The sequence below is a fragment of the Babylonia areolata genome, chromosome 22, assembly GCF_041734735.1.
Source record: "Babylonia areolata isolate BAREFJ2019XMU chromosome 22, ASM4173473v1, whole genome shotgun sequence".
Classification (NCBI taxonomy): Eukaryota; Metazoa; Mollusca; class Gastropoda; order Neogastropoda; family Buccinidae; genus Babylonia; species Babylonia areolata.
Genome location: NC_134897.1, coordinates 23,532,564 through 23,556,244, shown reverse-complemented (window position 1 = coordinate 23,556,244; position 23,681 = coordinate 23,532,564). Strand labels below are relative to the sequence as shown.

The window sequence follows — 23,681 nt, the reverse complement described above, 5'->3', positions numbered from 1 at the left end:
TACTTTTTCTTGTAAATTAAAAAAAAAAAAGAAAAAAAAAGGAAAGACGGAAAAAGGAAAAAAAAAGTGTATCTGGAAATTATGGTGACGGCCTTGCTTTACGAATATATGCATGGTTTTCATGTGGTGAAGGCCTTCACCTGCAAATGAATGTAGTCTCTGCACTTCAGTACATCTTTATCCTTTTTATACATGATTGTTTTTGTTGGGAAACCACTGCTGGTTAGCCGGCATCAACTTAGCAGATACATGGTGCCACGGCAGCGTATATGGATTTGTCCGAAGCAGTGACGCCTTCTTTTTGTGCCTAACCTACTACTACTACTACTACTAGCACTGGAATAGATCATGTTTGGAAAAACCAGTTAACTCTTAATAGTGTTCAACGATTAAATCACTGTTAAAAGCATGCTATATCCAAGAAGCTGGAAAATGAATATATAAAATTTTGGAAACAGAAACAAAACAGTTCATCTAAATTAGAATTTTACAAGAACGCTTTGGCCAATTATGAAACTGAACAATTAAAAGACACAGCAATTATGCAACACAGACAACTGAAGCACTATACGAATCAGAGCCCATGCCCTTCAGTATAATATATCCGCGCTGGTTGTGTGGTCAAGTGGGGCATGTGTGTGAATATGATTTTACCGTATGTATGGGGATATATATATATATATAGTTTGTGTGTGTGTGTGTGTGAGAGAGAGAGAGAGAGAGAGAGAGAAAAGACAGGACAAGACAAATTCTTTATTTCGAGGATAATAGATAAGCATTGGTGTGCTTTTTTGCATCCAGTCCCCACCCTGAATAGGGTTTACACTACACAATATTTAATAAAATGGAAGCATGGTGTTAGTAGAGATACATAACCGAGGAAAACATATACATAAATCAAAACAAAACAACACACACACACACACACACACACACACACACACACACACACATGGCATACAGGCACTAACATGGTGTTAGTAAAATGCATAGGAAAAAAATGAACAAAATGAAAGAAACAGAGAGAGAGAGAGAGAGAGAGAGAGAGAGAGCGTTCATACTAAAAATCCTTTCTTGTCTTTGTTTATGTGCGATACATTTCTGTCTACAGTTCTTTATCGTCATTGACGAAAATTGACAGAAATGCGACGACTGCATTATCACCGTATAAACATCATCAGAATAAATTATGTCTCTTGAGTTACTTCCATCCAATCAAAAAGGCCCCCTAATTCCGTGCCGAATATTGTTTACTTGGCTTCCGTCTGGATCTGAACTTGTGGTAGGTCGGCAGAATGTGTTTTCCCCTTTCCCAAACGCTGTGAAAAAAACCTCTAAGCTTTAAAGAAAAAAAATGCTTGGGCCAAATCGCTCGTGTGAGATATCCCATACTCGTCAACATTACCATCTTTGGTTTCGCTTGTGTGTGTCTCAGTGTGACTGTGCTTCTCCGGTCAATCAATGATCAGTTTGTGGTAGTTCGTTTTTATCATTAAATTTTGTTTCAGTGTTTGTTTTCAGATGTTGTGTTTGTGCTACTACCTTTGTTTATATTTGACAACAGCGTGAACAGACTTGAATCCTTGTAACGTGTTCATCGGTATATCGCGTACAGATCTGCATTTGTTCTTGTCATTCTTACAACATGCGTAATCAGTGAAGTTTGTTTTGTCATACTAACATGGTAAAAACATGCATAACCAGTGAAGTTTTTATTTCAGTCTTTCAAGTTTCATGCAATATTATATTTGTTTTAAAGTTTTCTCCCTTACGTTTCGCACGCACGCACGCACACACACACACACACACACACACACACACACACACACACACAATTCAGAGAAACACACTTGACATAGTCGCCTGCTCCCTACAGCTCTTTCCCCCTTATACACATGCAGGCACGCACAGACAGACACATGCGCGCGCGCACACACACACACACTTAGTATTGGAACTGCCACAATTGAATGCCTCAGTACTTGTCATGTGTATGTGCAGTCATTGCAGTGATTATGTGTGCTTCTTGCTTCCATGTCTTATAATTATTGGCAAAATTGTCTGTAGAATTTCAAGGTGGATCATTAGTTGTTTTTTTTCTTTTCCTAAGTAACGTGAAAGATTAACTCAGGCAAAGAACTTGTTTTCTGGGGAATGAAAGTGCAATTGATGCAACTTTCCTAAGTCTTATTTTAAAGGTTGGCATGCTCCCCAGTAGGCAACTTTTCTAGTCTTATTTCATGGTCCTGAATGTGAGAAGTGTTGTCCACAGATTGTCCCATGGTCTGATGATGTCAGAAGAAGGCGAACCAGTGATGGAACGGCGGGAGCGCCCATCCTATAACTGGGTGGACATCACTGAAGAGTTCAGATATGCTGCCTCCCTGCTGTCTCTGGGGGAACTGTTGCATGACTCTTCGTAAGTGCTGTTATTCTAGTTTTTACTGATAATATTATTAGTTTACCTTCAGTGTAAAGAAGTGTCATGAAGACATATATTCTGCTTAACTGTATCTATAGATGTGTGTTCATTGAGAGTGTAACATGATCCAAGGGGAACAAATAGGGCATGTACTGAGGTAGATACTAACATAGACTTTTTTTTTTTTTTTTTTTTGCCACTTGTAGTTGTAATATTTGCTGCTGTCCGCTTTTCCCTTTCACCCTGAAACGTGCCGTTAGTGATAATTTCTTGATATCAGGATGCACTTTGATGCAGACTTATCATAAATTCTTTTTGGTTTTCACCTTGCAGGTTTTAATGATTCAGTTCCTTACGTCTTGGATGTCTTCTTAATTACTTCATCACACATTTTATCTGAAACCTGATTTTATCCTCTTCTTTTTCATCTTTTTTTTTTTTTTTCATGATTGGTATGGGGTAGACTACAATGTTATGTTTAATGATCATTTGACCTGTGTGAGAACAGATTTGGTCTCTTTGAAGCCATGTCAGCCATTGAAATGATGGATCCTAAAATGGACGCAGGCATGATGTGTAACCAGATCCAGCGCAAAGTCTACAACCTGGAGCATGCCGTGGCTGTAAGTTTGTGACAGTTTTGGATTTTAACCTAGTTGAGAAATATCTTTTTGTGATGATACGCTACAGTGCATCAGTAGTGAAACAGAAACCCATGCATTTTTCATTTTATAAGAAAAAAATGGAAGAAAACATGAGTTACAAAATTGCTAATGTCATTTTAATAGACATAAAAAAGGCAGATATATGAATACTTGACAAACAACAAAAGTCCTGTGAAACATCAATCAGCTTTTAACATATTTACCAAGAATATAAGCACCGATTTCAAATGGTCCTATCTGTAAGTCAGTCATCTGAGATGAGTGATGTATATAACTGATAATTTGAATACAAATGATAATTGTCTGATTTCTGCAGAGTTAGCTTGAACAGTTTAGCAGAAAAAAAGAAAAGAAAAAAAACATTATGAACAGAAAAATAATACCAGAATTGAGAATGTGTTTCACTTCATGAAATAGATAAAGTATAAACAGGAAAAAAAATATGAACATTGAGAATATGTTACAATTTATTTCCAAATAGGCAGGACTGGTGAAAATAGATGACCTGTCACTTGAAGAAACCATCGGAATCATGGATGCCACGTTAGCCACATTAGTAAGTATGAGATATATATACTCTTATTGTCAAGTGTTTTTCTGACAGAGCATCAGAATGCATTATGCTGATTCATTGATGATGCTTTGCAAACAGAATTTAATGTTTTGATGATTAGTCAGAAAGGACTGACATGCTTCTCTATTTTTTTCTTTCTCTTTGCCACTGTGTATGATGAATTACCTTTTTTTTCCCCTTTATATATATCTATAGAGTAGATAGATAGATATGTCAACCAAACTCCAATGTAAATCAGACTGTGTATCCAATGACAAACATAATGTTTGGCTGATACAGAAGGGAAATAAAGATGATTATGTGGACACTGAAATCCTTGATGGAGCGGATCTGTGCCTGAAGGAGCTCATCATGACCCTCTTTTTTCTCTTTTTGACTTCTGTTGTTGTTTGTTTTACTGGATCCAGCAGCTAACCATTGCCTCTTTACCCCCTATCAGGTGACGTGGCTGGAGGGCCACTCCCTAGCCCAGACGGTGTTCACCAACCTGTACCTGCACAACCCCTACATGATTGGTGACCGCTGCCTCAAGGCTTTCTCCATCGTCATGCTGAAGATCGTCGAACTCATCCGTGAACGCGTCAACAGGGCTGGCTGTTTTGAAGAGGCATGGATGAGGATGTGTGTGTGTGTTTGTATGTTGTGTTGTGTGTGTGTGTGTGTGTGTGTGTGTGTGTGTGTGTTTGTCCTGGAAAATGTTTGTCGTCATTGTTATTGGGGATATTATATAATGTAGGAGGAGAATATGTGTGTTATTGGTGTGTGTGTGTGTGTGTGTGTGTGTGTGTGTGCTGGAAAATGTTTGTCATTAGTATTATTGGGGATATATATTGTGTAGGAGGGGAACGTGTGTGAATGGTGTCTGTAAATTTTGTCAGTTTGAATGACTGGAAATTGTGTTTTTAACTGCAGTCTAAGTTTACTGTGGAGGGCTTTTTTTTTTTCAAAGGCATATATAACACATATATTTCAGTTCTTTTATGTTCCTTTGTTGAGATGCGTGAATGGAAAAAAAAATTTTTGAAACTGAAGAAAATGGAATTGGATAGTGTGGTTCTTTTCTTTCTACAGGTTATGGCTGTTGTGTACTTCTGCAAAACCAGTGCATGCTACATGTTATGCTTTTTGTTTTCTCCCTTTTATCTGCAGTGTGGAAAGAGTTCATCAGATGTTGATACTTTCTGTTTTCTAATCTTGTTTTATTTGAGAAAAAAACAAAAACAATTTGTAGTTATATCACTGTTTTGAAATTCAAATGCAGATGATTTTAGATTAACTGCTTTGTGTTAGCAGGAAGACTTCACACCAGTGTAATTTGGTTCACGTAAAGCATGCATTATTTGAACAGAAGAACAGAATGATTCACTTCAACATGTTTGTTGCAGGAAGACTTCCAGCCAATGTCGTACGGGTTCAAGATGGCGGGCGACGTGACAGAGGCCCGTGCCTCAGGCATGCTGAAGGAAGTGGAGGATGACCTGGCCAGAACACTGCGGGTCAGCTTTTTCTTCTTTTTACTTTTTTTTTCCTTTTGTTTTTTGTTTTTTTCTCTTTTTTCTGCCACCCTGTCTTCAGTGCCCAGCTTCACTTCGGTGCCAGTTGTCCCACACTGCTTCTCCTGAGGCCCTATACTCAGCCACATTCAGAATTTTCAACGTTGAAAATACTGTTATTTAAGTTGATTTGTGTTTTATTTTATTACATCGTAATTGTCAGTGTTTTGATGGTTGAGGAGGAGTTGTTTACTGGGTTTTAGTGGAGGCCTGTGTAGGTTATTTTTTATTTCACTTGAAACCAGCAATTCTTCAGTCTGTTTATTTCATAGGATTAATCATTGCTGTTCTTAAAGTTTAATCTTCAAGAGAGTGTGACTTTAGTTTGGGATGTGTGTGGTGTTCTCTTACTTTTCTTTTAAAATTCATTGCAATTTCATTACATGAGTCAAATATACATGCAGAACATGACATCAACAAGAGGATAGCAGCATTAAAGGAAGAAAAAAAAAAGGTAGAGGAAAATGTTTGATGTTAAGTTTCCTGTATTTTGGTAGGCCCAGAGAGACCCTGCCCCCCAATTCGGAAGAGATCTTCAAGTTGTGACATTGAATTGAATGAAATAAGATTGTAGTTGATGCGGGGGAGTGGGGGTGGTGGTAATTTTTCTGATTTTTTTTTTCTTTCTTTTCATTAAAAAACTAAACAAAAACTTTTTATGAATGATTGCAATTTGGATTCTGGATGGTTGCTGGTTGCAGAGCTTACGTCAGAGACATGGGGGACCTCAGGACAACAAAGAAGCTGACAATCAGGTCAGTGATCAGCCGGCTTTGAGCCATACTGTTATGAGCTGTATGATATGTTACCTAATGCTTGAGAAGTACATATGACGAAATATGGCAGTTTACTTGTGTTTCATTTAGGAAGAAGAAAAATCAACTGAAAACTTTCACCTACTCATTATGTCTGGGTTTTGCTTAAAGCTGTGGTGAGCCTCGTGAGTTTGATGTCTAAACTTTTGTCAAACTGATTGATCACTGGCCATTGCTTCTATGTATTCTTCTGGCTAGAATTTTTTTTTCTTATTTTTTTAAAGATGGCATATTTAGGAGCTTATTTCCAAGCATTTGTTTTGTGTCTTGTTTCAGTACCAGTTGACAGTGGCTCTTCACACCCGTGTCCGATTCTACAGGCATCTATATGCGTTACTGTTGGTCTTCAGCAGAGATAGGGTAACATGGGTTCTCTCACTTGTTTCTTGTGTTTGTGTGTGTGTGTGGGCGTACACATATTGTTGTTAAAGTGCGTATTTGTAGTTATTTTTAATCATTTTCCAAGCTTACAGTAATGTTTACTTAATGTTGTGTTTGTGTTATGTTGCATGTCTTTCTTTTGGGTCAATTTTTGTTGATCAATTTCAGATTTATTGATTATTTTTAAAACTTTTTTTTCATAAATCATTTTTTTTGTGTACACCTGTTTGTTGTTGTTTTTTAATTGAATTTTCTTTCTTTCCTTCTTTCTGTTTTTGTTTTGACAATGACCCAAGATTCACTTGCATTATTATCATTTTCTAATCTTTAATGCCCCTGTCTTTTATTTGAGTCCATTTTCCAAGATCTCCTTTGTCTTTGATGTCCATGGGTAGAAATTAGAAGACATAGTCATCTGCATACTGTCAGTTTCATGTTCATCTTCTTCTTCCCTGGCAGATTGAAAGTTTACCACAAGCCCAGAAGCTGATTACGCAGCTGAAAGAGTTGGTTCCCCTGTCACGCTCTTCTTTACACTTGGGCATACAGCCGCCAGCACGAGAAGCTTCGAAAAATGGTGGGTTTTCTGTGTGTGTGTGTGTGTGTGTTGTGTGTGTGTGAAATTATTGTGTGTATGTGTTGATTTATTTTGTTTTACTTCTTGGCAGACTTTTACTTTTCATTATTTGTTTGCATGGTTTGTGTGTGTGACTTGACAGCTGGATACATATTTATCATATTTTTACTCATTTCTTGTCGACTGAACATGGAGAAAACATTATGTCCTTAATTATTTACAGCCACTTGATTTTGAAATTTGTTTTGTAGAGTAATTTGGGAGTAGTATGGGAGCGGAGAATGCAAACAAATTGATTGTTGAACCATATTGTTGATTAATCCTAAATCAACAGCCTGATGGCATAACATTATTGTAGTTAATCATTTTGCTCAAGATAATTATTGTAGTCATTTTGTAAGAGTAACAGAGAGAACCAGTTCTCATGCCTTGTAACGTAACATTTTTACAGTTACCCAGTTTGCTGAAGATCAGTACTGTTAAAGTGTTAGTTGTAAGAGTAACAGAGAGGCACAGTTATCATGCCTCTTTGCTCTTCATCAGTTCACAATAGCCGGGTGGTTTAAGTGTTGGATTTTCATTCTGAGGGTCCTGGATTTTGAATCTCAGTAATGGTGCCTGGTGCATAAAGGGTGGAGATTTTTCCGATCTCCCATGTTAACATATTTGCAGACCTGTTTGTGCCTGAATCCCCTTCATGTGTATATGCACACAGATCAAATACGCATGTTATCCATGTGAACATTCGGTGGGTTATGGAAACAAGAACATACCCAGCATGCACACCCCAGAAAACAAGAGTATAGCGGCATACATGGAGGGGTAAATAAACAAAATTATCATACACTTTAAATGTTACATGTCTGTCTGAGTGTGTATGTGTGCGTGCTTGAAGTCTGACTGAATGACACAGGAAACGAATGATGAGTGCCCGTTGGCAGCTGCCAGTTGGCTCTACCCAGGTAGGCAGCCCTGTTGTGCAAATTACCCCGTGTTTGTAAAGCGCCTAGAGCTTGGTCTCCGCCTGAGGACAGGCGCAATGTAAGTATCCATAATTATCAATCTTTTCATTCATACCTGGTTTTTGATCACCCTGCAGACTATCCCACCATCATGGGGTTCGAGCCCCTCATCAACCAGCGCCTCCTACCCCCGACCTTCCCGCGCTACACGGTGATTCGGGGGCGCGCCGAGTCGCTGGACTATGTCACCAACCTGCTGAACCGATTGTACACCATCACCACGGTGACAGAATTGGGATCGCTCCACTCCACCATGGTGAGAATACTGGGTTGTGGGGTTGTTTTTTGTTGTTGGGTTTTTTGTTTTTGGGGTTTTTTTTTGTCAGAGCTACAGTGATGATGATGTTGTGCTGCCCTGGGTGGGCTGTGTTTTGAGCACCTGTTACTACTTACTACCAACGCAGTTTTTCATTCCAAGCCCCCTTTCTTTGGAATCAACTTCCTCAGCCTCTCCATCACTCATCTTCCCTGCAATCTTTCAAATCCAGTCTGAAGACCTCTTCTCCTCCTGACTTTTCTCCTCCTGATTAATTCTCAATAGCTCATCCGTCTCCAGTATGACTGTGTACTATTTACTACGATTGTGTGCTATGACGTGTGTGTGCGTGCACATGTGCTTGTTTGTATTGTGTGGGGGTGGGGTGGATGAATAGTTTTCAGTGATGTTTGGTATCTTGTGTTCAATTTTTCCTTTTTGATATTTACATATGTGTTCAATTTGTAAATGCCTAGGGGCTTTCTTTCAAGATAAGGGGTAAATGCTCATAATAATAATGATAATGTGAGATTTTACAATTTCTTATGCTCCAATGGGACACACACACACACACCAAACACAAACACACACATCTATATCTGTGTATCTAGCGAACTATTTATAGATGTATATGTTTACCAATCTATCTTTTCTGTCTGTATAGATAGATAGGTGGATGGATAGATCAGTAGATTTGTCAGAACTGGATAAGTTGTATCTCATGTAACTGGGTTCTGGCAGAGTTGATTTTCAAACTTGCACTGCAAGAAGAGGGATTCAAATGAGCTATTGCCAGTCTAAAAAAAAATCCACATACTTGTTATGCATTTCCTATTTCTTTACTTTAGGTGTGTTTTTCCTTTCAGTTTTTAGTGTTATTACAAATGTTGAAATGGGGTATTTAACTCCTTTTTTTCTTCCACTGTTAGGATTAACATATTGTCATTATTACTATTATAATGCTGGTTGTAACTGTTAGTGTTGTGATGGTGTAAAGTTGTTAGAATTGTTATTCTTAGTGCAATTTAGTTATTGCTTTTCTCATCTTGAGTACCAGATTGACAGGGATGAATGCACTTACTCTGTGGTGGTCTTGCTGTTGTGTTTTGCAGGAATTTTGTGCTCTGTGTGTGTGTGTGTGTGTAAGAGGAGTGTGTTGTGTTGGGGTGGCAAGAGCATACATGCACCACCCTTGTCTGATTTTTTTTTTTTTTTTTTTTTTTTCAATATTCCATGCTCATTCCAAGTTATTCTATTTGAAGCCAGTAGAGCTTATTGTTGATTATGAAACTTATGTATGGATAGAGACTATTGTGCACACAGCTGTATTTGGTGTACTGTGTGCAGGAGGTGTTTGTGGAATTCAGCAAATCCATGCCCTGTGTGTTGGCACGGTCCGTTCTGCAGGTAAATCTTTGTTACATTCATATTTGTGTTTGTGCGTGTGCGTGTGCATGTGCGTGTGTGTGTGTGTGTGCGCGCGCTCATATGTAAGCATGCATACATGTTATATGTGTGCAGGTGTGGGTGAACATACATGTGTGTGGGTATATATGTATGTGGGGGCGTATGTGTGCATAATATGTATAGACATGCATTTTGTGTGTGTGTGTTTGTGTGTGTGTGTGTGTGTGTGGATTCATGTATGAGTGCATCTGAATATTTAATGATTACCTGTAAAGAAAATGGAAGAATATGCTATTCTCCCTGCACCACTTTGGTTCAGCAGATCTGTAATTATTTATTTTTAATTTACACATGAGTATTTTCCTTCAGGCATCTTTCTTATTCGTGACTATTCAGACACATGCAAATATTTATTTGTATTTGTATTTCTTTTTATCACAACAGATTTCTCTGTGTGAAATTCGGGCTGCCCTCCCCAGGGAGAGTGCGTCACTATACTACAGCTCCACCCATTTCTTTGTATTTTTTCCTGCATGCAGTTTTGTTTTTCCTATCGAAGTGGATTTTTCTACAGAATTTTGCCAGGAACAACCATTTTGTTGCTGTGGGTTCTTTTACGTGCGCTAAGTGCATGTGCACACGGGACCTCGGTTTATCGTCTCATCCGAATGACTAGCGTCCAGACCACCACTCAAGGTCAGGTGGAGGGGGAGAAAATATTGGCAGCTGAGCCATGATTCGAACCAGCGTGCTCAGATTCTCTCGCTTCCTAGGCGGACGCGTTACATCTAGGCCATCACTCCACACTATGTATATAAACATAGTATGTGTATAAACTCTCATTCACCACTCTGTGTTTCAGTTGACGTTGCTCCCACCCAACCGTCGCATCCTTGGCACGATGCCTGTTGTGGACGCCTTGAAGGAAACCATCAGAAACTTCATTGCTCCACCTGTCCTGTCACCAAAGTGAGCAGGGTGGTTTTTTTGGGGGGGGTTTTTTGGTTATTTTTTTTAACAGTCTGAACTCCTCTGTGTTCATCCTTGCCCCTTTCTACCACTGTTGTTGTCATTGTCATTGTTGTCATCACTCATTGTTGTCCTTCTTTTTCTTCTTCTGTTTCTTCTTTTGCTTCTTCTTTTTCTTCTTCTTTTTGACTCACTTGTGTAAACAATGTGGGTCTATGTAACAACCCAGTGTTTGGTTGTGTGTGTGTGTGTATGTGTTTGTGTGTGTGTGTGTGTGGTAAACTTTAACATTGTCATTTTCTCTGGAAATACTTTGTCTACCATTACCAAATTTGGATTGAAAATATTGGGGGAAAATATCTTCACAGTCATACTAATAATAGGTTGTAAGTCTTTTGGATGAAACTGTATTTCCGGATCATGAACGGTTTATTTGTTGAGGAACCGAATAAAAAAAAAATTGTAGTGTTTAAGCCGGCATGACCTCATTTTTTCTTGTTCGCAATTAAAAGATAAGAAGTATAAATTCTGGGTAGTATACATACAGTGACACATCATTGATGTGTTTACTGCGTATGAATATTTTAAAGTGGATACTGAATTAACTAGAATATATATATATATAAGATAAATTGAATGGACCGTGTTGTAGTTTCTGCCGGCTTAGCCTGTCGAACACGATCTCAGCAAATGTGGAAAAAGCAGATCATATTGTGATGTGCTTGAGGCGATAGCAATGTCTCCTGTACCGCGGGCTTTAAAAAATTCAAATGCCTGAGATATACTAAAATAATATGATTTGAACAACACTGTCACCTCAAATACTGTAAGCAATTTATCATGATAAAAAAAAAAAAGTTTGAACATGAATTTTTGAACGGCATTTGTAGATGAAGATTAGGGCTGTGAGTAGGACTATTTACTATGCTTTGTTCAAATCTGCTCTTATGCCCTTTATGTTCTTTTTTTTTTTTACCCGACACTTTGTAATATCCAATACAGAACATATTTTAACGATTTTTTTTTTTTCTAATCTAATTTTAGTTATATTTTCTATTTATGGTTTTCTAAGTGTGTAACACAAGTGAGTCTTGAAGGCCTTGACTCTCTTCTTCTCCTTCTCCTTCTTCTTTGTCTTCTTATCTTCTTCTTATGTTTCTTCTTCTACTTCCTTTGCTTTTTCTTCTGTTTCTTCTGCTTCTGTCAAGTCACATCCCTGCTCCTGTCTCCCAGGTGTGTTCTGTACAACAACGCCCAGGCCAAGGACTACGTTGAGGCCTTGCTGACGCGCGCGGCTCGCCCCATGTGCGCCCTCTTCCAGATCACGGGCCACAACCGGGCACGGCAGAGGGACAAGTGGGCCCACATGCTGGATGACCTGTCCAGCCTGCAGGAGGAGGTGAGTTGTTCTGGGCTGGCCTGGGTATGATTGTCAGGACGCACTCCATGCCAAGAGTTTTTTTTCCCTTGCCGAGCCCTGCAAGTTAAGGATAGGGGGGAAAATTCTCAAAACAACAAAAAAAGAGACAGACATTTGAAAATTTATTTATGAGTGCAGTGCATCTTGCTTTATATATATGCAAAAATTCAAATATTTTACTCACCCTGTTTTTTGCAGAATATGGCATCCAAAATCACACTTTTTCAGTCGATGAACACCCATCAGCTCAGTATGTCCAAGTGTCAGTGAGCAGCTACAAAATCTTTCACATCATATTCACATAGCGCCTTATCAGGATCATCTGATACAGTATCATCTTCTTCCACGTCAGAGACCTCAGTTTAATTAAATCATGTCAAGCGCAGCTTTGACGCTGAGCAACAGTTTTCCACACCTGCTGTGCCGAAATGGGGACATTGGCATGGAGTGAATTTTTGATAAAGCTTGTCCTCACCTGTAGAGTCTGAATGATCATTGTGTTACATGCTTTATTTTTTTTTTTTTTTTTTTTGTCATCTTGGCAATGTCCTGTCCCGTCAGTGGTGGTGGTGGTTTTTTTTTTTAATGAGGTGTGTCTTGTAGGATGAAAAAACATGTGGAAAGATAGGGAAGAATTTTGTCGTTGTTTTTGCTTTGTTTGTTGTGTTCTTTGTTGCTGTGTGTTTTTCTTCTTTGTGTGTGTGTGTTTTTAGTGTGTGTTTTTGTTTTCTGCCCCACTGTCTTTGCTGTTTCAGTGTGGCATTAATTCCCCCATACCGCTCGTTCAGTGTTAAATGATATTTGTAGTAAATGGCCAGTGTACTGTCATGTCTGTCAGTTTCTTGCCCTCTCCCTCTCTGTCTGTCTGTCTGTCTCTTTCTCTCTCTCTCTATCTCTCTCTCAGGCTAGATTAAAAAAAAAAAACAAAAAAAAAAAAACAACAACCCAGTAACTATGTCATGTCTGTCAGTTTCTTGCCCTCTCCCTCTCTGTCTGTCTGTCTGTCTCTTTCTCTCTCTCTCTATCTCTCTCTCAGGCTAGATTAAAAAAACAAAACAAAAAAAAACAACAACCCAGTAACAAAAACATTGCGTATTAGGTAATGGTTGGGTTATAAATTATAGTTCAGGAAGTAAAAGTCAGTTCATTCATTCATTTCACCCCACCCCACCCCCCGCCACCCTCAGAAAAAAAACAAAAAAACACCACCCTTCCCCCAACAACACACTATCACAACCAAACCTCTCCTCTACTCATTCGTCACTTCTCTCTTCCCCCACGTTGAACAAACACGCACAGGCGGACAAGGTGGACGCCTACCTGCACAGCCTGCTGGTGAAGGTGGAGCCGAACCGCAGCCACCTGGCGTGCCTGGGCACCTGGGTGCTGTACCACACCTTGCAGACCATGATCAGCTACACGCTGGCCGGCTTCGAGCTGGAGCTGTACGCACCCTACGAGTACCACTACGTCTACTGGTACCTGTCGGAGCTGCTGCTGGCCTGGCTGGTCTCCACCCTGCACCGCGCAGACAACTTCCTGCTGGAGCACGAGACCCTGTCCGGTGAGGGAGGAGTGAGAGAAGGGGTGGGGTGGTGGGTGGGGAGGGGCTTGGTGGTGGTCAGAGGTGGGGAGGGAGGGGGGCGGGGGCAGGAGGGAGTGTGTGCTGTAAAGAAGGAAGGGTGTGTGTAAAGAAGATGTGTGTGTTTGTGTGTGTGTGTGTAGGAGAGAGAGAGAGTGTGTGTGTGTGTGTGTGTGCAACTTCATGCTGGTGCATGAGACTGTGTCTGGTCAGGGAGGAGTGAGAGAGAGAGAGGGGTGGTGGTGGGTGGTGTGAGTGGGAGGTCGTGGGGGTGGAAGGTGATTGGAATAGGAGGGTGTTGTGAGGTAAAGGAGGGAAGGGGGGTGTAAAGAAGATCCATGTGTGTATTTGTGTGAGAGTGTGTGTGTGTGTGCAACTTCCTGCTGTAGCACGAGACCCTCTCCGGTGAGGGAGGGAGTGAGAGAGAGAGAGAGAAGGGTGGTGGTAGGCGGTGGGGCAGGAGGCAGGAGGTGAACAAGGGAGGTGGGTGTGCAAGAAAGATGGGTGTGTGTGTGGGTGTGGGTGTCTGTGCATGATACTGTGTCTGGTGAGAGAGAAGTGAGAAAAGAGTGGGAGGAGATGGGGAGGGAGGATTATTTGGAAGAGGAGGGAGTGTTACGTAAAGAAGGTAGGGGTGTGCAAAGGTGTGTGTGTGTGTGTGTGTGCGCACGCATCTTCCTGCTGGTGCATAAGACTGTCTCCGGTGAGTGAGGAGTGGGACAGGGGCGGTGGGGGGTGGGAAAGGAGGGGTGGGGAGGGAGGATGACCGGAAGAGGAGGGGTTGGGTGGTAAAGAAGAGAGATGTGTGCAAAGAAGATGTGTGTGTGTGTGTGTACAACTTCCAACTGGTGCATGAGACATTGTCTGAGGAGTGAGAATGGGGCAGTGGGAGGGGGAAGATAGGAAGTGGGAGAAGGGGGGGGGGAGCAAAAAAAGTTGGGAGGGTTGGGGTTGAGGATAGATACAGAGAGTGAGTATTGCAAAAGATGGAGAGGGGGATCAAAGAAGGGGTGTGTGTGTGTGTGTGTGTGTGTGTGCCTGGTGACTGGCTGTCTACAGGATGGAATTCTTTTGGATTGAATTCTGTAAAGTTGATTTTTGTGGGTGTGGAAGAGAGAGAGAGAGAGAGAGTATGTGTGTGTGTGTGTGAGTGGGTGCAAGCAATTGTGTGTGTTTTCTGTGTAAATGTATGTATGTTTGTTTTTTTATTGTATTTTATTTGTGTTACTTGTAAAGGACTGTATACAACAATGATTCTATAATATTACACGTACGTACAAGTACATGAAGACATCACCCATCCATAGCATGTCTGCCATGTTAGTTGACTTGAACTGACAGTCGTGATGTGACCATGGCTTGTTTCTTTCTAGACCAGCAGAAGGGCCGCAGCAACAAGAAGAACAAGAAGAAGAAGCGACCCAAGAGCCTGAGCCGTGAGATCACCATGGCCCAGGCCCAGCAGCAGATGTTTGGGGCTTACTTCAAGGTGTGTGGGTGTGGGTGGGTGGTTGGGTTGTTGGGTTTTGTGTGAATGTAAGTGTGTGTGTGTGTGTGTGTTTAAATATTTGTGTGTGAGTAAATGTGTGTGTGTGTGAGTTCTTATGTGGTTATCATACATATTCTTTTATCTGTACTTATCTGTGCTTACATTTAAAGAAGAAAAAAAAGAACATGTTTGTACACTATAATTGTTGTTAAGTCTGTTAGAAAACTTTTGATCAGTATAAGAAGAAACCTCTGCGGTTTTTACATGTATTTTGACAATACATAAAGCACGACAAAGAAGTATATTGAAATTATGTTTATGTGTTTTACATTATGAGTATTCTTTATGGGTACTAACAGATGGCAAAGAGAAGTATTGTAAAAACAAAACAGTCTGATATATGTAATCAAAATGTTTGTTAAAATCCAGAATTTCCATTAAAATGATTCTGAACATCTGTGCGTTATCATTTAAAAACTAGCCACATTAACTGTGTTTCTTTGTTGTTGATTGTCACCCACTCTCGTTTTTTTTATGTCTCTTTCCCTTTCTGCATGTCTGTGAGCATCTAAGGGCACACCTGTTTGTGTCTCTTTCTGATCAAGTGTTCACAGACCGAATTTCTGTCTGTGAAAACCTAAGGGCATGGTTTTTTGGGGGTTTTTTTAATTATGTATGTGTGTCTTTCCTTAATTTTAGCACGATTCCCCCGATCGAGCTACATAATTATGTGACCTGGTTGGAGACATAATTTGACCACAAACAAGAACGCCAGAGAATCGACAGACAGACAGAAAATACGAAAAAAACTTAGCCGTATGAAGAGCACAGGTACAGGAGTCACGATGGCTGCCGGAAAAAGAGGGCGATAACCAGCGGGACAAAGGGGAGGTTACCTACTTCCGGGAGGTTATCGGCCGTAGTTTCGTCTGCTCCGCATAGGCGGATAGTAGTTTGCACAGGACAGGAATGTCAGACCCCTGCCGGAGTCTGCACTAGTTGGGTCACGGTAAGTATGTTATTTAAACGTAATTTTAGATAGAAAATTTCCTTTTTTTCTCTGTCTTTCTGTTTGTGAGCACCTAATGATATGCTGACCCTAGTTGTTTTTGTTGCTGTCTCTTTTTTTTTTTACCTGTCAAGGCGGTGATGGGCCTTCAGCTGGACGGGAAGATGAAGCAGCCCAACTTCAAATTTGACAACGAGGAGGTGCGCTTCAGTCATCGCTTCGCTCCCTTCACCTGTGTCAGCACTCCCCCCATGGTGCACTACGCCCAGTATAAAGTCAGTCCTCCCTTGTTTTCTGCTTTTTTTTGTTGTTGTTGTTGTTTTTTTGTTTGTGCCAGTTTCTTTGCATCTGCTTGTTCAATGTTCAGAACTACCCTCCTTCCATTGTGCACAACTCCCAGTATAAAGTCAGTCTTTTGTTTTCTACTTTTTCTCCTTTTTTTTTTTCTTTTTTTTTTTTTTTAATGTGTCTGTTTCTTTGGATCTGCTTGTTCAATTTGAAGAAAAAGAAAAGAAATCTTTACCAGTTTGAAAGAGAAAAAAGAGTTCTTTATCTTTGTGTGGATTCCCCCCCCCCCCCCCCCCCCCCCCCCCCCCCCCCCCCTTTTTTTTTTATCAGTTTGAAGGAGAAAAAAATTTCAGTATGGAATCAAAAATCCTGGCAGATTGTTTTGCTTATTGGTGCAGATTGGTTATAAACTGTGCCAAGGAACACAGATGCCCATTTTGCTGTATACTTTGACAGTAGTCTTTTTTGTTTGTTTGTTTGTTTGTTGCTGTTATGATGCTTTTACGTTTTTTAACCGTGAAGGGAATTTTATAAATTGCAGAAACCTCCAACATAGCCAATGATATTGGGCTAAATGATTTTGTGGTGTTGAATGTATCATGCGATTGAACAGTGTGTGTACAGATTGCAAATCTGGGTTTTGGGAGGTTTTGTGTGCGAAGATCATCCCTTTTGCCCTGAATTGAGCACTATGGTCAGATGGGCACAGCTGCCGAGAGGTTAAAGTGTAGGACTTTTGGTCTGAGTGTCCTGGTTGAGGGTCCGAATCTTAGTCACAGCAGCTGGTGGGGTAAGGGTGGAGATTTTTCTGATCTCCCAGGTCAGCAGATGTGCAGGCCCTGCTAGTTCCTGATTCCCCCTTCACCAGTTTCATGTATACACTCATGCAGAAGATCAAATGTACACATTAGATATCAGCATTCCGTGGGTTTTGAACATACCTAGCATCCATATCCATGTAAATGGAGTATGGCTGCTGACTTGGCGGGGGAAAAATGCTCATGTATGAAAAATTCTGGTTGCACATACTAATTACTAGTGAACATGGGAATTGCAGCCTACAAAATGAAGCAGCAGCAGCTCCAAGGTAGTTTACTTTTAGTTCCAGTTTCGCAAGGTGTCACTGTGTTCTGACAAATCCGTATACCTTACACCACATCTGCTAGGCAGATGCCTGACCAGCAGCGTAACCCAAGGCGCTTTGTCAGGCCTTGAGTGCATGCATATATGTTTGTGTACCTATCAGACTAGATTTCTTCTTCAGAATTTTGCCAGAGGACAACACTCTTGTTGCCATGGGTTCTTTTTCAGCGCACCAAGTGTGTGCTGCACATGGGACCTCAGTTTATCATCTCATTCAAACAACTCAGTATTCAGTTCAATTTTCCAAACTTGGGGAAAAGGCAAGAGAGCGGGATTTGAACCCAGGCCCTCACATACTCTGTATTGGCAGATGAGTGTCTTAACCATTCTGCCACCAATCTCCTCTAATGGTGGGCTGCATTGAAACGGTTAATGATCTCTGACCGGCAGGAGATGTCTGACCTGTCACGCTACGACCGAGAGCCCTCCCCTGCTGACCTGTACGGGGCGGCCTGCAAGGGCTTTCACCAGGCCAAGTGCATGCTGGAGTCCCTGGTCACCCCCACCGATGAGGTCAGTGGTGCATGGACTGTGCCTGTGGTGAATGATCGCATAGTTGGAGGCATGTGCAAATTAGTTAGATTTATGTATTGGCATTAGCGTTTTGGTGTTTACCATGATTACTTCCCCTGTGGACCAGGTATGAGCATTCTGGTAGCAACACATTATTCTGATTTCGTTCATTCTTGCTTGGTACATTTAGCACTCTAAACTGAGCCATTTACAGATTCCGGAATCAAAGCTTTATTTGACCGATTAAATCAATTTTCCATTGATTAAACTGAGCCGTTTACAGATTCCGAAAGCAAAGCTTTATTTGACCGATTAAATCAATTTTCCATTGATTTTCACTGTTTTAATGAACTACCCAGTTTTTTCTCCAGTGGTCTCATGTAGTGCTGTTCCAGGGGAGTTCTAGCAAGCATGTAGCTGTGGGGTAGAATGGGTTAATATATGCATTCAGGTGCATTTGGGGTAAGCATTCCCTGGGCCCCCGAATGCAGCTGCTAACTTTTAAGTATTGCAGAAACCAGCCACTCGCATCCATGTGCTTGTCCCATGGTCCATCTGTGCAGGAGACTGTAGGCTTAGTTTATTTACCTCTGGTTTAGTTTATATACCTGTGGTTGTTGAAGTTAAAAGTTCCATGTCTGGAAAATCTTGGTCGCTGTGACAGTTAGGTGATGTTTTCTTTAGGTTTCATGTTATCTTGACTCGACGGATGAAAATAAAGATTGCATAAGGTTTGGGTTGTGTTTTTTGTGGTGTTTTTTCTCCTTGCACATGAGCTATAATGTTGTCTGGGATTGATGTTTTTTTTTTTTTGTTTTTTTTCGTGCATACTCATTTTCAAAGAATTGCTGCTGATCAGATTGAAGGTGACATTGTTAACAATTCAGTTAGTGTGTGTGTGTGGTCATTTGCATGTATGTACACCTCTGCATGTGTGCGTGCATGCTTGCACATCATCTTGGTATGGGTCCACATGTCATGGTGGACAAGTGTGGATCCAGAACCAGGACCTAACCCTGACCCCTGTCACTGTGCGTGCAGGTGCAGGCCCTTCTGCGTGTGAGCAAGACCAATTTCGTGGTGATGAAGCTGCTTGTTGGGGGACACAAGAAAGACTCCACAGTGAGTTTGTTGGAACACTCCTCCCCTCGCTTCTTTATTTCCAGTCTCTTAGTTACTGACTCTTTCACCGCCCACTTTCTGTGTGAAAAGCACTTCCCAGTGGCCAGATACTTTAGAAGCAATGCTCTTTGTCACAGGCCTTGGTTCATGTCAAAACAACACAGTGGACTTGTTCACTTCAAACTTGGTCAGGGGGCAAAGGTTAGTCATTGTTCTGTTTGTGGGGAAACTGGCTGCAGCTGTCGAGCTCTGTTACAATGTGAGAAATGGTCTTATCAATATGACCCCTCAGTGTCGCCAAAAGTCGCCTATGGCAGTGCACTGTCTAGTCAACAAAAGTTGCCTATGGCAGTGCACTGTCTAGTCAACAAAAGTCACCTGTGGCGGTGAAAGAAATAAATGCTGTGATAACTGATTTAAATGAAAGGACTAAAAAAAAAAAAATTATTATTATTATTTTTTATTGTTGTTGTAAAACCTCGTGTCAAAGGATTCATAATTAAATGCCAAGGATTTTATTTTTTAAAATTAATAACATTCCCAGGACACAGAATTAAGTGCGATGGATTCTGCAATACATTAATCGTCAGTCTGTTTTACTACATGCATTGATTTCTGATTTCTAAATCAAATGCCAAAGATTTTGAATGAATCTAGTAAATGCCAGTGATTAACTTAAATCAAGGGCAGTGAATTTGAAATTAAACGCCAGAGACTATGTAGGATTCCCTGTATTGAGAATTTGAAATTAAACGCCAGAGACTATGTAGGATTCCCTGTATTGAGAATTAAGTGCCACGGCAAGTACTCTGAGTTAATGGCCTTCAAAATTACAGGACAGGTATGTATGTGTGTGTGTGTGTGTGTATTTGAAAGAACAAAGAATCAGGTCGTGTTCCCATTGAATTTAATTCATTCTCTCAGACTTTCGGTCTATACATTTGTGTGTGTGTGAGTGTGTGTGTGTGTATGGGTGTGTGTGGGTGAGCATGTTTTAAATTACAATACCTAGGTTTTCAGAATATCTTGGTGCATAAACTTGAATTATTTGTCGCAGGATCCTCCAGAGTTTGACTTCAACCAGCACCGAGTGTACCCAGTCATCAAGATTGTGTGATTGTGTTGTCGTGCCAGTTTTCTCCAGTGGTTGTTGTTTTCTTGAGTGATTGGTTGTTGTTGTTGTTGTTAGATCTGTCCAGAATAAGATCTCCAGAGAACACTAGTGATCACGCACACAAGCACGCACACACACACACACACACACACACACACACACACACACGTACACACATGCAGCCACAATGGAACTTTTCTCTCTACACTTATTTAGAAGGGTTCTGTTCAACATAATCAATCAAAATTGCAATCAAGTTTAATACATTATTCAGTAAAGTTTTTTTTCTTTTTTTTTACCTAATTTACATGATACCATTCAGTCTTTGACACACTTTTGCTGCAAATTTTATTTTTGTGTTCATGGATTGTAACCTTTGTGTTTGCTGTTGTGCAGTATGTACATTCTCTTTCTGGCATCCAAGTCACAAAAGTGAGAGGAAAAATTTGGAGTGCATGCGTCATAATGTTCATAACTTTGATCACCACAAACACAGTACTCCTTCCTCTTCGCCTGACATGGTGGATGCACAGGCATCATTTTTTGTTTAACCAGCCTTGGAATATAGCCTGTCTGGCAGCATGGCATAAGAACAAAACCTTAAAGTTAATGGGAGGTGAGGGGAGGAATAAAAGTGGACAGTGTGTATGGGAACACATGAGCATGCCCTCTAAAATGCATGCATGCAATCAGAGACACACCCAGCAGCTCATGAGCATCACATTCTGAAAGGAAGAAGTGCAGTTGCTGTGTAGAAGACAACGTCCTGTAATTTGAACCATTGCTGCTATCATGTGCCTTTTTCTTCCTCTTCCATGTAAGCTGCAATGGTTTGAACTCTGCGTGTCTGTCTTGTAAAGAGTGAACTAACTTCTGCCTTATTTACAAGTTCTCTTATCTTCTAAGCGCGTTGGGTTACGCTGCTGGTCAGGCATCTGCTTGGCAGATGTGGTGTAGCATATATCTGGTTTTGTCCGAACGCAGTGACGCCTCCTTGAGCTACTGAAACTGAAATTGAAACTTATCTTCTCCTTCCCCACTTCCTCAACCCAGTTCAGGTTTTTGTTTTTTTTCAAAATCCTAGTGCCAACAGTCTGCAGGGAGTGATTGGCAACTGAAAGGGTTACCCACTGGCTTTATTTTGTTTTGTCAAGTGTGTCTTTCAGTTTGATTCATGTGTCACAGGAGAATTATCAGTTGTTGATATTTGTGACAGTTGTGTTCCACATTTGACCATTAACTCTCTCCATACGAACGGCGAAAGAGATGACGTTAACAGCGTTTCACCCCAGTTACCATTATCAAAATATTGCAAGTGGAAGGCTCTTATACTGAAGACGTGAATGTTGACAAAGAATACCACAATTCTGACGACGGAAGCTAAAGGTTGGGTCATTCAGACACCCACTGGACATCTGAGGGGTCTGTGTAGAGGAGAAGAGAGGACTGGCCATACTGAGTGAGTTAAGGTATGTTCTGTTCTCTGCCTGGATACTGACTTGATAGATAAAACAAACAGACTAAAAAAGAGTAAGAAAAATAAGAAAGTGATAATCATGTCAGAATCTGTTTGAATTGTAATTGTAAAGAGAGAAAATTATTTCCTGTTGTCAAAATCGATCAGCTCTTTGTCCCATAGTATCCAGGAAGTATTGAGGAATGTTGGCCTAGAAATCTTTTTTTTCAACAGCTGTAGTCTCTGTTGGAATGATTGTTAAAATCTATGAACTCTTGTTTCCAATTCACTCGGCTAGCTCATAATGTGGAGTGCATTCTCTTGTGGGTATGTTGCCCCAGAAATATTTCTCTGCAGCCACTTAAATCAAACCCAATGTATCCAGCTTGTGGATGACCTTGACAGCAGCTCAGCAGTTTTTCTTATATTAAAAAAAAAAAAAAAATTCTTATTTTATTATTTTACTTCTTTCTTTTACTAAAATCAAACCATTTGTTTTGATATTAAATCTCCACTTTCTGCAGTTTGGTTTCAGCTGGTTGAAAAGACTTGGAGGTGGTATAGTTTGTAAGGATTAATGAGTAGAACACGTTCTACATTTCACTGCTGTCAATTTCATGAGTCTGGCTGTTTTCTGTTGTTTTTGTTTGTTTGTTTTTTTGTATTGTTTTGTTTTTATTCTTTCTTTTTTACTCTGTGCATGTTTTGTTTAGGTTGTGGTTTTCCTGTGTGAGAGTCTCTCTGTGTTTATACTATGGACAACACACGGCTGATTTCCCTCAGTGTTGATAGATTTATGTTGTTTTCTCTTCCTAGATATATGTTGCTCAGTGTTGAAGACTGGAGGGGAAAGTTGCTGCCTTGCAGTGTTGGATGTGTTAACCTGTGATTTTTACTGGAGCTGTGAGGGCAAGGAAAGAGATGCAAAATGACAGGAATGTTCAGTTCACAGATGAAATGAAAGGTGGTGATGATTGCTTTAAAAGTGGGTCTGTTGAACATGTTTGCATGACTCAGCTGGATGATATTGTGCTGTAACCATGTTCTTTGTTTATTTTGGACTGTGTTTACATGTATGTGTGCGTGTGCATGTGTATGTGTGTGTGTTCTAGTGGTACTTTCATTTAAAATGTCTATTCACATAATATGATAGACAAAAGTGTGTGTTGATCAATGTATGTGTGAGAGTGTGAGTCTTTGAGTGAAGCCAGATATTATCAGCAAATAAAGAATCAGCTGACAACTTGACTTTGCCTTTTTTCTTTTTAATAGTGGGGGGAGTGATCTATGTCATTGAGTTAGCGTGTGGGTGCATGTGTATGTGTGTTTGTATACATTGTGTGTGTGTGTTTGTATACATTGTATGTGTGTGTGAGTGCATGTGCATTTTATGCTCGTGTCTGTGTGCACAGACATGTACAACAGTGCAGAAGGGGTGGCCAAGTGCATAGAATGGACAACTTTGAAGCAATAGTCCCAGGTGTCAGCCAAGCTCAGAGTGGTGGCCCAGGTACTAGTGTTTCAGATGAGACAATAAACCTAGACCATATATGCACTGAGCATACATGAAAGAATCCACTGCAAGGACAGAGCAGCTGGCAACATTCTGTACAAAAATCAGCCTTACCACCCATTGTGGCAAAGTTGTTTGTACATAAAAAGTGGGTTTGAATCCCAACACAGACATCTATGTCATCTGCTGTGTATGTCTGTGTATGTGTGCTTAACTGAAGCCCAACTGTATGACACAGGGAACTGATGAATGCCTAAAGGCAACCCTGAGTTCTACCCTTGAAAGGAACCTGTTGTGTAAATGACTTGTATTTGTCGTGTGGCCGACACTGACCCTACTGCATACCAAGCTCCATGGCTCCAGACAGGACTCGGGGGGAGGAAAACAGCAT

General features: G+C 40.6%; 1 protein-coding gene across 2 annotated transcripts; it reads left to right on the top strand.

Moving 5' to 3' along the window:
* Positions 1 to 1,245: 1,245 nt before the first annotated feature.
* Positions 1,246 to 23,025, top strand: LOC143296964 (N-alpha-acetyltransferase 35, NatC auxiliary subunit-like). 2 transcript variants are annotated; one of them, XM_076609034.1, is made up of 19 exons: positions 1,246 to 1,282; positions 2,273 to 2,419; positions 2,931 to 3,045; positions 3,569 to 3,643; positions 4,101 to 4,268; positions 5,047 to 5,157; positions 5,916 to 5,969; positions 6,306 to 6,389; positions 6,870 to 6,987; positions 8,087 to 8,265; positions 9,613 to 9,672; positions 10,535 to 10,641; positions 11,875 to 12,040; positions 13,361 to 13,625; positions 15,017 to 15,132; positions 16,276 to 16,416; positions 17,963 to 18,085; positions 19,127 to 19,207; positions 20,265 to 23,025. In XM_076609034.1, exons 2-19 carry the CDS (start codon positions 2,289 to 2,291, stop codon positions 20,322 to 20,324), a joined length of 2,154 nt encoding a protein of 717 aa, XP_076465149.1. In that variant the 5' UTR covers positions 1,246 to 1,282; positions 2,273 to 2,288; the 3' UTR covers positions 20,325 to 23,025. The 2 variants fall into 2 exon arrangements, with proteins under 2 accessions (XP_076465149.1, XP_076465150.1); XM_076609035.1 differs by having other exon boundaries at positions 1,274 to 1,376.
* Positions 23,026 to 23,681: the final 656 nt, after the last annotated feature.